Source organism: Sebastes umbrosus, chromosome 21 (assembly GCF_015220745.1).
Source record: "Sebastes umbrosus isolate fSebUmb1 chromosome 21, fSebUmb1.pri, whole genome shotgun sequence".
NCBI lineage: Eukaryota > Metazoa > Chordata > Actinopteri > Perciformes > Sebastidae > Sebastes > Sebastes umbrosus.
The window spans coordinates 1,810,059-1,825,334 of NC_051289.1; the positions used below are offsets into that span (position 1 = coordinate 1,810,059).

General features: G+C 44.0%; 2 protein-coding genes across 4 annotated transcripts; both read right to left on the reverse strand.

The window, feature by feature from the left end:
- Nucleotides 1-3,927: 3,927 nt before the first annotated feature.
- Nucleotides 3,928-9,414, reverse strand: LOC119480513 (la-related protein 4B-like). Of its 3 annotated transcripts, XM_037756831.1 has the most exons (8): nucleotides 9,080-9,414; nucleotides 7,404-7,584; nucleotides 7,033-7,173; nucleotides 6,758-6,806; nucleotides 6,326-6,462; nucleotides 5,886-5,989; nucleotides 4,285-4,396; nucleotides 3,928-3,995 (listed from the first exon to the last, which is right to left on the reverse strand). In XM_037756831.1, exons 1-7 carry the CDS (start codon nucleotides 9,374-9,376, stop codon nucleotides 4,295-4,297), a joined length of 1,011 nt encoding a protein of 336 aa, XP_037612759.1. In that variant the 5' UTR covers nucleotides 9,377-9,414; the 3' UTR covers nucleotides 3,928-3,995; nucleotides 4,285-4,294. The 3 variants fall into 3 exon arrangements, with proteins under 3 accessions (XP_037612759.1, XP_037612760.1, XP_037612758.1); XM_037756832.1 differs by lacking the exons at nucleotides 3,928-3,995; nucleotides 4,285-4,396 and adding an exon at nucleotides 4,674-4,938; XM_037756830.1 differs by lacking the exons at nucleotides 3,928-3,995; nucleotides 4,285-4,396 and adding an exon at nucleotides 5,380-5,637.
- Nucleotides 9,415-9,436: 22 nt separating this feature from the next.
- LOC119480512 lies at nucleotides 9,437-13,346 on the reverse strand. The gene is made up of 2 exons (XM_037756829.1): nucleotides 13,209-13,346; nucleotides 9,437-11,907 (listed from the first exon to the last, which is right to left on the reverse strand). The coding sequence occupies exon 2, from the start codon at nucleotides 11,895-11,897 to the stop codon at nucleotides 9,465-9,467; it is 2,433 nt and encodes an 810-aa protein (XP_037612757.1). The 5' UTR covers nucleotides 11,898-11,907; nucleotides 13,209-13,346; the 3' UTR covers nucleotides 9,437-9,464.
- Nucleotides 13,347-15,276: the final 1,930 nt, after the last annotated feature.

The following is a 15,276-nucleotide window of genomic DNA, read 5'->3' on the forward strand; positions in this document are numbered from 1 at the left end:
TAATTAATTTACTTCTTTATCTTGTTTTAACTCTTTGGATTGTCTAAGTATGTGTCCTTTCTTTTTCTCCAAATTCAATTGAAATTATAGTTTTAAGCTGAAGTCTTGTGTTTTTTTCCTCTCTTTCTCCCCCCTGGTTTTAATTTGTGAAATTATGGGTAAAACTAAGAGACAGCTGTGAAATGAGAAAAACCACTAGGAAAGAATGTGATGATGATGATTGTATAAGTTGCTGAAACTGAAATAAAAACTAAGTTAAAAAAAACAAAAAAACAATTGTTATTTTATCTGTCGGATTGATGCCATTTCCACATTAAATTTATATTGTGTGTTTATAGAGCAGCAACGATTAATCAATTAGTTGTCCATTATTAAATTAATCGCTAACTATTTTGATGATCGATTAATCAGTTTGAGTACAATTTTTAAGAAAATAAAATTCTAAATTCTCTGATTGCAGCTTCTTAAATGTGAAAATAAAAAATGTATTTTCTGGTTTCTTTCTTCGTCTATAACTATAAACTGAATATCTTTGAGTTGTGGATAAAACATCTCAGGCTTTGGGAAACACTGATCCACATTTTCCACCATTTTCTAACATTTTATAGACCAAACTACTAATCGATAAATAAGAAAATGTACAGTAGATTAATCAACAATGAAAATAATGGTTAGTTGCAGCCCTATTTGTTTACTATTTATTAATGAATCTCATTTCACTGGTATTAACTAATGATAGTAAAAAGCTAAAATGACATCAGTGATATTCTGTATTAACAACATGAAATTCCATTTTGAGAGCGACTGTGATGTTTTGAAAGGACTGACTGACTCCGGCCGAGATGGACGTTAAACACAAAGACCTGCAGTAGAAGTCCGCCGGCCGTCCTGCCTAAACTCCTTCATTTGATTCAATCCTACTTCAAGGTGTTTAGAAACTCTGCAGATATAACAGGACAGACTGAAACACACGCTGAGCTAAAAGATGCTGATTCAAAGAGATAGAAACACCATAAAGAGGTCTTACTGTGATGAGTTCCTGTGTGAGCTGAGCTGGTATGGCCTCGCTGGTCGTCTCTGCTCGCTCCTTCACGTCCCTGCAGACACCAGCAGAACAAACTCAGAGCTACACACAGAGCTGAGCACAGCTGGCACAGCTGGCACCATGACAACTGGAAAACTGATAAAAGGCCACATATGAGACATCCTACGGGCGAGGCAAGCGAGAGAAGAACAACTGGAGGAGCTTGTGCTGTGGAGTTAATCATGTTATCAGTTAAAGAAGGTAAAAATAGAGAATAGAGAATGCAGAGGTAAAGACGTTCACATGTTGCGTCTAAAAACACGTGGAAAAACGCCAGCCGTGATGCTTTCAATCTTTTTATTCATGGTACTAGGGAGGTTGCGTTCCTGTTGCACCTGCCGTTACTAAGCAACCAAAACCGTGAATGTCAATGGGTTCTATGGGTACCCACGAGTCTCCCCTTTACAGACATGCCCACTTTATGATAATCACATGCAGTTTGGGGCAAGTCATAGTCAAGTCAGCACACTGACCACACTGACAGCTGTTGTTGCCTGTTGGGCTGCAGTTTGACATGTTATGATTTGAGCATATTGTTTTATGCTAAATGCAGTACATGTGAGGGTTTCTGGACAATATCTGTCATTGTTTTGTGTTGTTAATTGATTTACAATAATAAAATATATACATACATTTACATAAAGCAGCATATTTGTAATAATACTTGACAAATCTCCCTTTAAGGTACATTTTGATTGATTGACAGATTTTTATCTCGCCTTTTATATGGTCCTTAAAAACAGGCGCTTGGGAACACTTGTGCACAGCGTCACTCTCGCACTTGACATTGACAACGACAGATTTGCGGGTGCAAAAACGCGGCAGGTGAACGGCCCCTAAATCATCAACCAGCCGCTGTCTCTGAGATACTTACTGCTCTACGATTGGCTGAGGTTCTTGTGGCGCTGTCGGCATTGATGCACACGGGCTGCTGCTTTTCACTGGAATCTGTGATGAAAAAAAGACCAATGTCATGATTTCATAGAGCCGTTTGTGTGTGCGCGCGTGTGTGTGTGTGTGTGGTGTGTGTGTGTGGTGTGTGTGTGTGTGTGTGTGTGTGTGTGTGTGTGTGTGTGAGAGTGTGAGACAGAGAGAGACTTGGTCACCTTGGCGTTGCCGTTAGCTGCAGGTACCGTTGCCATGGCAGTGTTTGCCGGAGGAAGAGGAGGGAAGCTGGTGAGGCCGAGCTCAGGGGGAGGAGTCGGTTGACGAGGAGGCGACTGACTTGGTGCGTTCTACACAAACACACACAGTCAATACACAACAAAGTGAACTTAACCAACACTGATAATCCTCACCGGCTACTTACATGACTGTTTCCACCTGATCTGTCCAGGACCGCGGGTTCTCTCTCCTCCTCTGGTTGAGGTTTCCTCTCCTTCAGAGACACACAGCAGAGCAGTGATGATGCTGCAGCTCAGAGTTGATATATACTTCTGTATTAAAGCATCACTCAACACACTGTTATTCACAATACTCAAGTGTTTCAAAGGGCCTATTTATCGGGGCGCAGCCAAACAGTTCAACTTTTGGAACGCTGCAACGCACCGCATGTCATGTGACGAGGAACAGCCAATCACAGCAGGCAGATATATTTTTCTTTCTTCCAGTCTACAGTAAATATGTGGCGGAGGTTTGAAAAGGTCTACAGTTAGATGTATAAGCGCTGCTTCTCAGAGCCAAACAGAGTCGATACTACAGCTATAAATCACTCCCTACGCTGCAGCAGCCTTGGCTGTAACTACGGCAACGCCTTGATGATTAAGTATAATTCAGGCTTTAAGTCCACATGAAATGAAAAATACATTTTCCCAGCATTAATCCTGTGTCCCTGTGTTAAAAAAAAACACTATCAGAGTATTTTTTATACCAAAATCTGCTCAGAATCCCGTCTTTTTTCTTCCTGTAAACAGTTTCAAATGTTTGATGACTCATCCTGCACTCTGGGCCGTTTACAAATAATCATCCAATCAAATGAGACTTTGGACGACTAGCGAGCCAATCGTTTGTGGAGCGAATCAATATACGTAAACAGATTGTAAAGTCCCCCTGAGGCAAATTTGGGATATTGGGCTATATTAAAAAAAACAAAAAACATCGTTACCTTCCCCGATCAGAAGTGGGCGACCCGACTGGCTTGTTGGGCTCCGTCCTTCCACCTCTGCTCTGACGTCGCGCGTTTCCCCGCGACCGCCCTCGACCTGGCTTCGACGGGGAAGAGGAGCGCTCCGCCGGTGCCTGCTCCGACGGGTGTGAGGAAGCGTTTTGATTGGACTGCCAACGGTCTGCAGAGTTTGACCACCTCGAGCCTCTCCTGGAAGAAAGGAATGGTTACAAACACTTACATCAACAATACAACATTACAGCTAATAAATAGGAAGTTTCTTTCTAACACACTTAATGTGGACAGTAGCTACCTCTGCCTGTGTGGGACGTAAGGTTTGAAGTTGGAGAATCCATTCATGAAGTCATTCAACGTTTGTTGCTGCTGACAAAAACAACAACAGCTAAATCACACTGATCACGTCTTATTAGCAAACACACATTCAATGAGCTGTAACTAGCAACAGAATTATTCTTACTCTATCCGATGTCGATGCAATAATAAAGCCTACAACTTCATACAATGTTCAACATAGAAGGACTCACGTCAGCACACTCCTGGTATCCTCTGGCAGCCGGAGCCCACCCCTCATTGGGGAAGTCATACATCTGCTGGGTGGGGCAGGGCTGCTGGGTAGGTGCTTTGGGGGAAGTAGGAGCTGTAAGGATTGCCACACTGGTCCAGCTGAGCGGGTCTGTAGCCATTCTTTGGAGCGAAGGAAGTGACTGCCATGGTTTTGGCCTTTATCCTCACCATGATGGGCTTTCCCTTAAACTCCCGAACATCTTCTCTGAGGTACCTGTAGGCCTGATGACGCGCACACAGACAGTAACACGCATGGTTGAATCATTTTGATTTAAAATATAAATCACGTTTAATAGTCTTCCTGTTACACGGCAGCCTATTCTAACGGAAATTTCTAAACTATCAACATCAATAGCATCACTTCGGTGATTAGAAATAATTATATCACTTTCATGAGAATAGGCCACAGCTGGACTCATTTAATCAGATGAATCACTTTTTTTTTGGTGTTTGACGTCATAAACCTGACAAACAGACATTCAGAGCTTTATTAATAGAAATAGTATTTTACCTGTTGTGCGTCAGCTTCTGATTCGAAAGTGACGAACCAGTTTGTCGTTGCTCACAAACTCACAGCTTAGGAACTTTGGCAGGTTCTCCCCGTCAAACAGAGCCTCCACCTCCTGCCAGTAAAACAGGAACATTAAAGTTCTCCCCGTCAAACAGAGCCTCCACCTCCTGCAGTACAACAGGAACATTAAAGTTCTCCCCGTCAAACAGAGCCTCCACCTCCTGCAGTAAAACAGGAACATTAAAGTTCTCCCCGTCAAACAGAGCCTCCACCTCCTGCAGTAAAACAGAACATTAAAGTTCTCCCTGTCAAACAGAGCCCTCCACCTCCTGCAGTAAAACAGGAACATTAAAGTTCTCCCCGTCAAACAGAGCCTCCATCTCCTGCAGTAAAACAGGAACATTAAAGTTCTCCCCGTCAAACAGAGCCTCCACCTCCTGCAGTACAACAGGAACATTAAAGTTCTCCCCGTCAAACAGAGCCTCCACCTCCTGCAGTAAAACAGGAACATTAAAGTTCTCCCTGTCAAACAGAGCCTCCACCTCCTGCAGTACAACAGGAACATAAAAGTTCTCCCTGTCAAACAGAGCCTCCACCTCCTGCAGTACAACAGGAACATTAAAAGTTCTCCCCGTCAAACAGAGCCTCCACCTCCTGCAGTACAACAATAACATTAAAGTTCTCCCTGTCAAACAGAGCCTCCACCTCCTGCAGTACAACAGGAACATTAAAGTTCTCCCCGTCAACAGAGCCTCCACCTCCTGCAGTACAACAGGAACATTAAGGCTCTCCCCGTCAAACAGAGCCTCCACCTCCTGCAGTACAACAATAACATTAAAGTTCTCCCAGTCAAACAGAGCCTCCACCTCCTGCAGTACAACAGGAACATTAAGGATCTCCCCGTCAAACAGAGCCTCCACCTCCTGCAGTACAACAGGAACATTAAGGTTCTCCCCGTCAAACAGAGCCTCTACCTCCTGCAGTACAACAGGAACATTAAGGCTCTCCCCATCAAACAGAGCCTCCACCTCCTGCAGTACAACAGGAACATTAATGTTCTCCCTGTCAAACAGAGCCTCCACCTCCTGCAGTACAACAATAACATTAAAGTTACCCAGTCAAACAGAGCCTCCACCTCCTGCAGTACAACAATAACATTAAGTTCCCCCAGTCAAACAGAACCTCCAACTCCTGCAGTACAACAGGAACATTAATGTTATCCCCGTCAAACAGAGCCTCTACCTCCTGCAGTACAACAGGAACATTAATGTTATCCCCGTCAAACAGAGCCTCTACCTCCTGCAGTACAACAGGAACATTAAGGTTCTCCCTGTCAAACAGAGCCTCCACCTCCTGCAGTAAAACAGGAACATTAAGGTTCTCCCTGTCAAACAGAGCCTCTACCTCCAGCAGTACAACAGGAAACATTAAGGAGAGGGATTCCAGCTTCTTAAATGTGAATATTTTCTGGTTTCTTTACTCCTCTATGACAATAAAATGAATATTTTTGAGTTGTGGACAAAATAAGACATTAGAGGATCAGCAGGGGAGGGGAGAGCAAAGAGGAGGTTGTGTTTGGCGTGGTGGGCGGGGTCTCTTGCCTCCCGAGGTGTTGTGTTGGGGATCTCACGCAGGATGACGACACATCGACTCTGACTGGGCCGGACCTTCTGTCCACACGGAGCCACCTGGACCAGCGGCAGGGCTGTCGACCAATGAGAGGACAGAATGTCTCAGGACAACCATGATCCACATTTATCTCTCTAAACTTTAAAACTGTCTTGAAACTGTCTAGATTGTATCATAAACAGGTCTGAGTAATGTAAATGTTAAGAGATAATACAGAGAAATATAAATAATGTGATATCCCTGAGTTTTGCCGGAATGGAAATCTCACAATCAACCCATTATTTTTCCTAACAGACGTGTCCATTGAAAACAATTATTATCATAAAACCAATACAAACTCCAGATTAAGAGTACAAGCTACTCGCAGCATGACATTATCAACATTTGGTGGTAAAAACATGCAAACACTGACATTTCAGAATGTCGGCGATGAGGTCCAGGTCCGAGCTGAGACTCTTGATCTTGTCGAGGCTGGCCAGCGTGGCGATGGAGACGTACTGGTCGCTGTCCATCTGGGAGTTGAGGTACAGGTCGTTGCCAAGGTGCTCCCTGTGGAGGGACATAGGAGGAGAGCTCTATTGAGGAGTGTTTGGAGGGGTTACCAAAGGAGGTGACATGTCAAATAATACTGCACAATGACAGCTAGAATACCAACAGAGCACCAAACCCAGTTTGAAAGCCGGGTTTGAAACTGCAAGCTTCTTGCTGTGAGGCGACAGTGATAACCACTGGCAACACCGTGTGTTACATTTTGAATTTAGTTTTTTATGCTTAGACCACGTGTGGTCAGCTATATTACATGATCACATGACTTCCAGGGAGAAAAGAAAAGGTGCGTCGTTACCTGGTCAGGTAGGACTCCAGAACGCTCCTCAGCTCTTCTCTGACCTCGTCTGAAATCAAAGAAAGTCATGATCATATCCGAGCTGAGTCATTGCTTTATAAAAACTGAGGTTCATGTTACGTTGGTGTACCAGAACTACAGTTTAGAGGTGCAACGGATCATAAAACTCACAGTTTGGATCGTATCACGGTTTTGAGTAAAGGATCAGACCAGCAGAAAAAAAGGGAGCAAATATAACTTTTAGAGATGTCTCGATCACTGATGTGGACTGATACCTGTGACAGGAGGGTCGATGGGCTCTCCATTAACTACCGGAGCTTCGGCAGGCAGCGTCTGGTACTCTGGTGCGCTGGGATCGGCCTCAACCACGGCCTCAGACAGGACCATGTTCTCCAGCTGGAACTCTGGCTCGTATCCTGAAAATCATCCCCACAGCATCTTAATAACACCACACCATATAAACAGAACACCACACCATAACCACCATTTACAGACAATAACACTCATCCAGTAATGCTGTTTTTGACTTGTTCACAGAATAAATCACAAAATAACCCCTGGAATGGAGAATAATAATAATTTGATTAAATCTGACATTGAAGACAGCATGTTTAGGGGGTTTAGTCACTCAGTAACTGCAGCCTACCTTCCTGATTGGTCAGATCGGCAGGGAACTGCTGCATACCTTCCTGATTGGTCAGATCGGCGGGGAACTGCAGCCATGGCTGCTGAGCCTGCAGGTAGGCGGGGCTAGGGACGTCCAAGTTAAAGCTGGGATTGGTCCATGCCTCAGCGTTGGGGTTAAGGCTGGGAGCAGCAACGGGTTCCTGAAACAAAAACACACACAATGTGCACAATATTAATCTAACATGAAAGTTGAGCCATGGGTTTCCGCCAGCGTATTGCTAGCCCAGCGGCCCGCCAGGCCGAGTCATCAGGGATTTATGTGTTTTTAAGATGTTTTTAAACTAAAATGTGTTGTACAGGTAACAAACTCCTTTAAGGAATGAGTCAGTGCATATAGGGTGTATGCTTAACGTCAGCGAGCGTCGTTGTGTGCGGTCAAGAGAAACAGAAACAGAAGAGACTGTGTCTTTCGGGGTTACGAGTCAAGACGGGCTTCGGCCAGGCGGCCCGTAATGTTAGCGAGAGAGAGAGACGTAACGTTAATAAATGCTACAACTCCCAGGCCAAGTTCCCACGTCTTGGCCCGTTAATCCCGCAGTTAGCTCCCTCACGGAGGTCGTGGGCTGACCTTAGTGGCAAGCCGCCCCTCAGAGTTTTTGCCGCCGGTACTCTAGAAAACTTTTCTGGCGGAAACCCTGAAAGTCAGATGTATTTATATGATTTTAAAAAAATAAAAAAAACACGAGTGGCAAAGAACAAATTAATACAAATGTTAACAACAGACAATAACTGGTGTGTTCAGGTCAAGAACAGACAGAAAATGTTCTCATTAAATCATTAAAAGGTGTAATAGAGAGTACTGAATTAAATGCACAGAGCTAAATGCCATTTCATCTCACGAAATGTATGCATGTTGGACCAAACACCAACAAAACAAAACAATTGTATTAATTGCCTCATAAGAAAAGGAAATTTGCTTACAGTGGCAGGGAGGTCAAACAATGGTGCACAGTGACAGAATACCAGACCTAACCCTAATTTATATGATGGCATGACTTCTTCAAGAGAAAAGGTGAGTTGTTACCTGGTCAGGCATGTTTACAGCAATGTGGAAGAAAACATCTTCTTGATTTTACTCTCAGTTATAAATCACATTACAGCTGATTCAACTTTACTCTTCATCTAACAAGGTCTTCTTCAGATAACGAACCCTCTGAATCAACTTAACCTCGTTATATCAACAAGTCTTTGTACTCACATTATTACTGTTTTTTCTCTCATTCTTAAAAATCTGTGACTGAATCAAGGACGTCTGTTTGAACAATGACCACTCGTTATGTATTTAAGACTCTGCTTCAGTTCCAGTAGTTTACCAAATTTATATTAACATTACTATTTTATACTTTTTTATGTTTGTATTTATTTTAACTGCACTATTTTATGCCTTAGATTATCATTTGCTTTTACATTTACTTGTGTGATTTCCCCTTTAATATAAATATTTTATGAGCATTGTTGAAGGAACCTGAGATTTTCATTGACAATGACTGCTTCGCTGAAACTGACAAATAAAGAACCTTGAACCTTTGGTCCTGTTCAGTGTGCCCAGCTAAGTCTTTCTTTCCCTGACAGAATCACATCAAAGTAATATAATTTATACATTAAAGTGAATGCTTTCCCAGCGTGAACACTTACAGACTGAGTGCAGTCTGTGTGCCAGTCCCACACACAGCGTCCCTGAGGCATCACTGTGCTGTAGGGGTAGGCTCCCAGCAGAGCCATAGACTGCTGCAGCTCCGAGACCCCGGCTGGGATCTGCTCCACGTCGGCGCCCGTCGTGCTCTCGCCCTGGCTGGGCTCGTCTTCGGACGCGCCCTGGGCCCACCCCCCGCAGGTCTCCTCCAGACCCAGCTTGATCCAGGGGTGGGGGTAGAGCCGGCAGACGGAGGAGTCCGCATCCTCTCCCAGCAGCTCAGACACCATCTCCCTCATCCCGCCTTCTCTCTCGCCCTCCTCAGCAGTCGCCGACGGCTCGTGACCCAGGAAGTGAATCTCGTATGACGGCGTAGAGGCGTAAGCATCAATCTGATTCTGGGTCCACAGAGGTCACGGTGGGGTCCTCCAAACCCGAGGGTTTGTCATCTGGACAGCGGAAGTCATCAGGAATCACATGGGAGTCGTCACAGATGCTGGTATCGACCTCGGCGCCGTGGGGCGGTGTCTCAGTAGCTGGAATAATGGGAGTTTCTGGAGGAATATCACTGTCAGGTACAGATGTCTCCTCCTGTATCTCATTCATTTCCTCTGAGTGGATTTCATCTGATGAATCTCCAGGTTGAGTTAAACAGTCTGCAGTGTCGTGCTGCAGGCCGATGGCGACTTCAGGGTTCATACAGTCAGAGCAAACACTAGAGGTTAATAAATCTAGGCCACCGTCACAATGCTCTGATAACGGGTCACTTAGGTGAGAGGCTGTTTCAGGTGAAACATCTGTAGCATCACCTCTCTCAACATGTTTGCCGTCCTGACAGATTTCTAGGTTTATGTTGTTGACAGCCTGTCTGACATCACCGCTCATGAAGATACCCTGAAAAGACTCGTCTGACGCCACGGCACCTTCGACTTCCACATCAGAGCTGTCGAGTGGTTCGTCACAGTCGTCACACCCATCATCAATGTGCTCAGATTCAGTGAGTGGAGCTTCAACATCCTGACTAGGAGGCTCAATGCTGCTCAGTTCAAACACTGGATCGTTTGAATTGACATCTAATTTGTCGGAGTCTCGCTGGTGAGATGTGGTTTTTAAGTCTGAGGGAGGTGTCAGGTTTGTGTGGCGAGAGAAGGCGGTCAGTTCGACGGGCAGTGATGTTGCAGCGGAGATGGTGGAAACGGAGGACACCTCGGTGAGAGTCGTATCTGCTGTTCCGACGTCGCCCTCCTCAGTGTGGCCTCTGCTGACACTCACAGGGATAGCCTCACTCTGCTTATCCACCTCGATCTGTCCTCCAGACGGAGGCAAAACAACCGCCTCCTTGAGCAGCGGTTCCAGGTTGAGGTCGAGCTGTGAAGAACTGGAAGTGTCCAGTTCGGGAGTTTCAGCTGCTGGTTGTACACTTTGCATGTGCTGCTCTGTTGACAGGTCAGACTCCTGCAGATGATCGTCCAGAGGGTTGAAGTCAGAATCAAGGCTCTGATCCAACTCTTCCTCCTCTGCTGCTCCGTGGTCCCCCAAGTTCACCCCCTCCTCTGATCCCTCCACAAGTTCCTCCTCCTCCTCCACACATGCACTATCATCTGCGTGTGACCTCATCAACATGTCATCCCTGGATTCATCTGTAGCTGTCTGGCGGTTCAGATCTTCAGGCTGTGAGCCGTCTGGTGTGGACGCCTGAGGTTCCTCGCTGTTTATTTGATTGCTGGACGGAGGCAGCGGGTCACACGGAGCGTCTACCAGCTGTGGGGATGCAACAGGATGAGGTAAGGTGAGTGGACTGTCTGAGTGTGATTGGACTGGCGCTGGTTCCTCATCACGTGACTGGCTGGTCATTGTAGACTCTGTGACACAGATCTGGTCCCAGGCAGCTGGTGCCTGTGTGTGTGACTGGCTGGAGACCGGAGACTCCAGTATGCACGGCAGAGTTTCTACTGCAGCTGTGTGCAGTGAGTGTGCTGCTCCAGCTGTTTGGGACTGGCTGTGGTCGTGGTCATGTTCAAGGTCATCAGCGTCGATGGAACATATGCTGTAGAAGCTCCTTGTTTCAAAACCTTGACACAGTGCTGTTGTAGTGACACAGACCTCCTCACCTTCCTCCTCCTCCTCCTCCTCCTCCTCCTCCTCCTCCTCCTCCTCCTCCAGCTTGGCTCTGGGGGAATCCCGCTGTGTCTCCTGACACGCGCTGACCAGTGGCGGCTGCGGCTGGTCATGTGACGCCTCACTCTCTGGGACGTTGCCCTGGCACTTAGCAGAGCGAGAGGATAACCAACTTTTTGCCGGCTTGTGCTTCTGCCCGTCCTGTTGCTGATGGAACCATGACGCCCTGAGTGTGGCATTTTCCAGAATCTTCGCTTTGGCTGGACTCTGTGTGGGCACCTCCATATACGGCGCCGGCTCACAGCTGGGCCTAGCGGCATGTGTCATGCCTGGCTCTGTGTCCGTGTTTGTATGTACGTTTGTGCTGGTTGTGATAATAATAGCCTCCGTCTCCTCGTGTGGGCTGGCTGGTTTAAGATCCCCGTCACTCCGCGTGGTGCCGTCCCCGCTGACCGCCTCTGTCCTAACGTTGTTGTCCAGTTCTGGAGGTCTTTCCTCATCTTCCAGAGGCGTCCTCAGGGCCGGTCCGTCTGCCACACATGTCTCCTCTTCGTCCAAGCACACATGCTGCGCTACAGCCGCGGCGTGCTGCCTGACCCGGTCTGTGACCTCATTCAGCCCATCGTGGAGCGGGGGCCGTAACAGACTGCTCCTCTCATTCTGCAGGCCGGGGTTGAGCTCCTTACTAAAGCAGCACCCCATCTTCTCCGGCCTAAAGTGGGAATAAAACACAAGACTGCTATGGCCACGCACACTAGGAGCCTACACAACACGAGACAAAATCATGAGCAGCTCCTCACGATGGCTCAGCCACATGCAGAAAGAGAAAAGACCCTCTGCTCCCCCCCGCCTCGCCCTGTCCCTCCTCGTTTTCCCCTCCCCTGCCCAGAATAGCAAATGTGAAGGAGCTCACATGTCCCTGCCACTCAACAGAAGGCTCCACGCCGCTTTATATGTGTGTGTGTGTGTGTGTGTGTGTGTGTGTGTGTATGAATGTATGTGGGAGCCCTAGTTGGGCTACAGTTTGAGAGGGGTCAGCACATGGCCCAGCAGCCACCAATCACAGAGCAGTAAAGCAGCATTGTCCACTCCCCGTTCCTCCTTCCTCCCGTCCCACCATTCACTCGTCCTTCCCTCCCACTGATACCTTCCCTTTGACTCACATCAGCTTTACATCAGGCTCGCTGCATTAGCTCCCCCCCCTCCCGACCTCCTCCCTGCCTCCCCTCACAAGGCCCCAACAATCACATTATTCTGCAATCAGAACAGTCAATTGTATTTTTTAAAACTAATACATTTAAGTTTGCTTGGCTCTTGGTCTGAACGCACCATAAGGACAGAGGGTGTTGTATGCTGAACAGATGGTGAAGCCCCTTTTGGATTGTATATTAATATATATTTTGGACAATAATATAGACATTACTTTTTCAAACTAAATTTGGTTTACAGATTCAGATCTGACAATGAAGTTGATTCCAAACAAGCTCACGCATGTAGTGACTGTGCAGCGAGAGGACCAGACCAGATTAGAGTTCTTCCGATAACAATACCAGTATCGGAAATGCATCCAATACTGCCCAAAATTCGGGATCGGGTATCGGCGAGTATGCCAGTCAACGCACCGAACCCAGAATTATTAACCCAGAAAAAAATCAAGTTGTTTAACCGGAAATCAATTCTTCTTCTCCGCTCCAAAACAGCAGCCTTCACTGTGCTGTCGCCCTGGATATATCATGGCTGCCTCTGGCAACTACTGTTTTAGAGCAGCGAAGAAGAACTGATTGCAGGTAGTTTGACACATTTGTTAAATAAAATAAATTAAAACAAAATAATGATAACTTTATGTTTTTTATCACGCTGGTATTGGATCGGTACTCTGTATCGGCCGATACCTCAAGTTCAGGTATTTGTATCGGGAAGGAAAACATGGTATTGGAACATCTTTACACCAGATCACTGTGTAGTTGTGTTACTTCTGATTAGATAAGAACTTGAGGAGTAATATTAAAGTACCTGGTAATAGCAGTAGTAGTAGTAACCAGGACCCGGCGCTCCGGGCGTTAACTGCCCCTGTAGATCAGCTGGACACAGTGGATTCTGGTATGACGTCATGTGACTCGAGCTGGAGGGCGACTCAACGGGACGAGGGCTGCCGCTGTCGATGGTCACCACGGAGACTGGAGGGAGGAGCGGCGGAGAGAAGGAAATGAGTCACAACACCAGCTGGCATGATGGAAACACGACAACAACTAGATTCTAATCTTATATATGATTATGATAAGCAGATAATAGGTCCACCTCACTCTGTCACTACTGGCTACTTTCATTACTCAGTGGAACTTTTTTTATTGATAAATTAATAATTGACTATATAAAAGTAAAAACTACAAACTGATGCAGATCACAATTAAATTAATTAAAAAAAATGTAATTTAATTCTGAGTTTTATTTATATATATATATATATATATATATATATATATATATAAAAATAAATATTAATTCACACCACTTTTAACTACTATATCAAGTTAAAGGTCCGTCAAATTGAAAATGTGTGAGTAAAATGATTACAGGCAATTAATTTCTCATTAAATTCTCATCTTAACTGAAACTAACTGTTCAAAATATGCATCTTTTAAAACAAGGAAACTCAATCAGCAGCTCAACATCCACTGAAAAACCCATTATATCCATGTACTTTATATAGGTTTGGATTAATTTAACCTTTTATCATCATTGTGAGATGCTGGACATTTAAAGCTAGTTAGATGGCTAAATTTAATGACAAAAGCCATAAATAGCTGGTTTTAAAAAGATGTAGGGAAAAAAGCATTAGATTCTCATCTTAACAGACACTAACTGTTCAAAATGTGCATCTTTTACAACAAGGAAACTTAATCAGCAGCTCAACATCCACTGAAAAACCCAGTATATCCATGTACTTTATATATGTTTGGATTAATTTAACCTTTCATCATCACTCTAAAAACCTATTTAAAGTACATGGATATAATGGATAATCAGTGGATGTTGAGCTGCTGATTGAGTTTCCTTGTTGTAAAAGATGCACATTTTGAACAGTTGGTTAATTTAACCTTTTATCATCATTGTGAGATGCTGGACATTGTTTTTCATCACTTCACATCAATGTCACATTGAATTAAAGCTAGTTAGCTGGCTAGACTGAATGATAGAAGCCATAAATAGTTCATTGGAAAGGGTTTAGGGGGAAAAACATGAATTTATCTTCTTAACTGACACTAACTGTTCAAATTGTGCATCTTTGGTTGACTTTCTAACAATTAACTCTAACTTTACCATTCAAAACAACTTAAAACATGCATTTATACAGTTTAACAGTACAACTTCAGTCTAGCTGAGTATTAATACAGTTAAAAGCAGTATTAAAACAGTTTAAAACAGTTTAAAACAGTATTAATACAGTTTAAAAGTTTAAAAGTTTAAAACAGTTTAAAACAGTATTAATACAGTATTAAAACAGTATTAATACAGTTTAATACAGTTTAAAACAGTTTAAAACAGTTTAAAGCAGCATTAATACAGTTTAAAACAGTATTACAACAGTTTAAACAGTATTAAAACAGTTTAAAGCAGCATTAATACAGTTTAAAACAGTTTAAACAGTATTAAAACAGTTTTAAACAGTCTAAAACAGTCTAAAACAGTATTAATACAGTTTAAAACAGTCTAAAGCAGCATTAATACAGTTTAAAACAGTATTACAACAGTTTAAACAGTATTAAAACAGTTTAAACAGTATTAAAACAGTATTAATACAGTATTAAAACAGTTTAAAACAGTCTAAAACAGTATTAATACAGTATTAAAACAGTTTAAAACAGTATTAAAACAGTTTAAAGCAGCATTAATACAGTTTAAAACAGTTTAAACAGTATTAAAACAGTTTTAAACAGTCTAAAACAGTCTAAAACAGTATTAATACAGTATTAAAACAGTTTAAAACAGTATTAAAACAGTTTAAACAGTATTAAAACAGCATTAATACAGTATAAAACAGTTTAAAACAGTATTAATAGTTTAAAACAGTATTAAAACA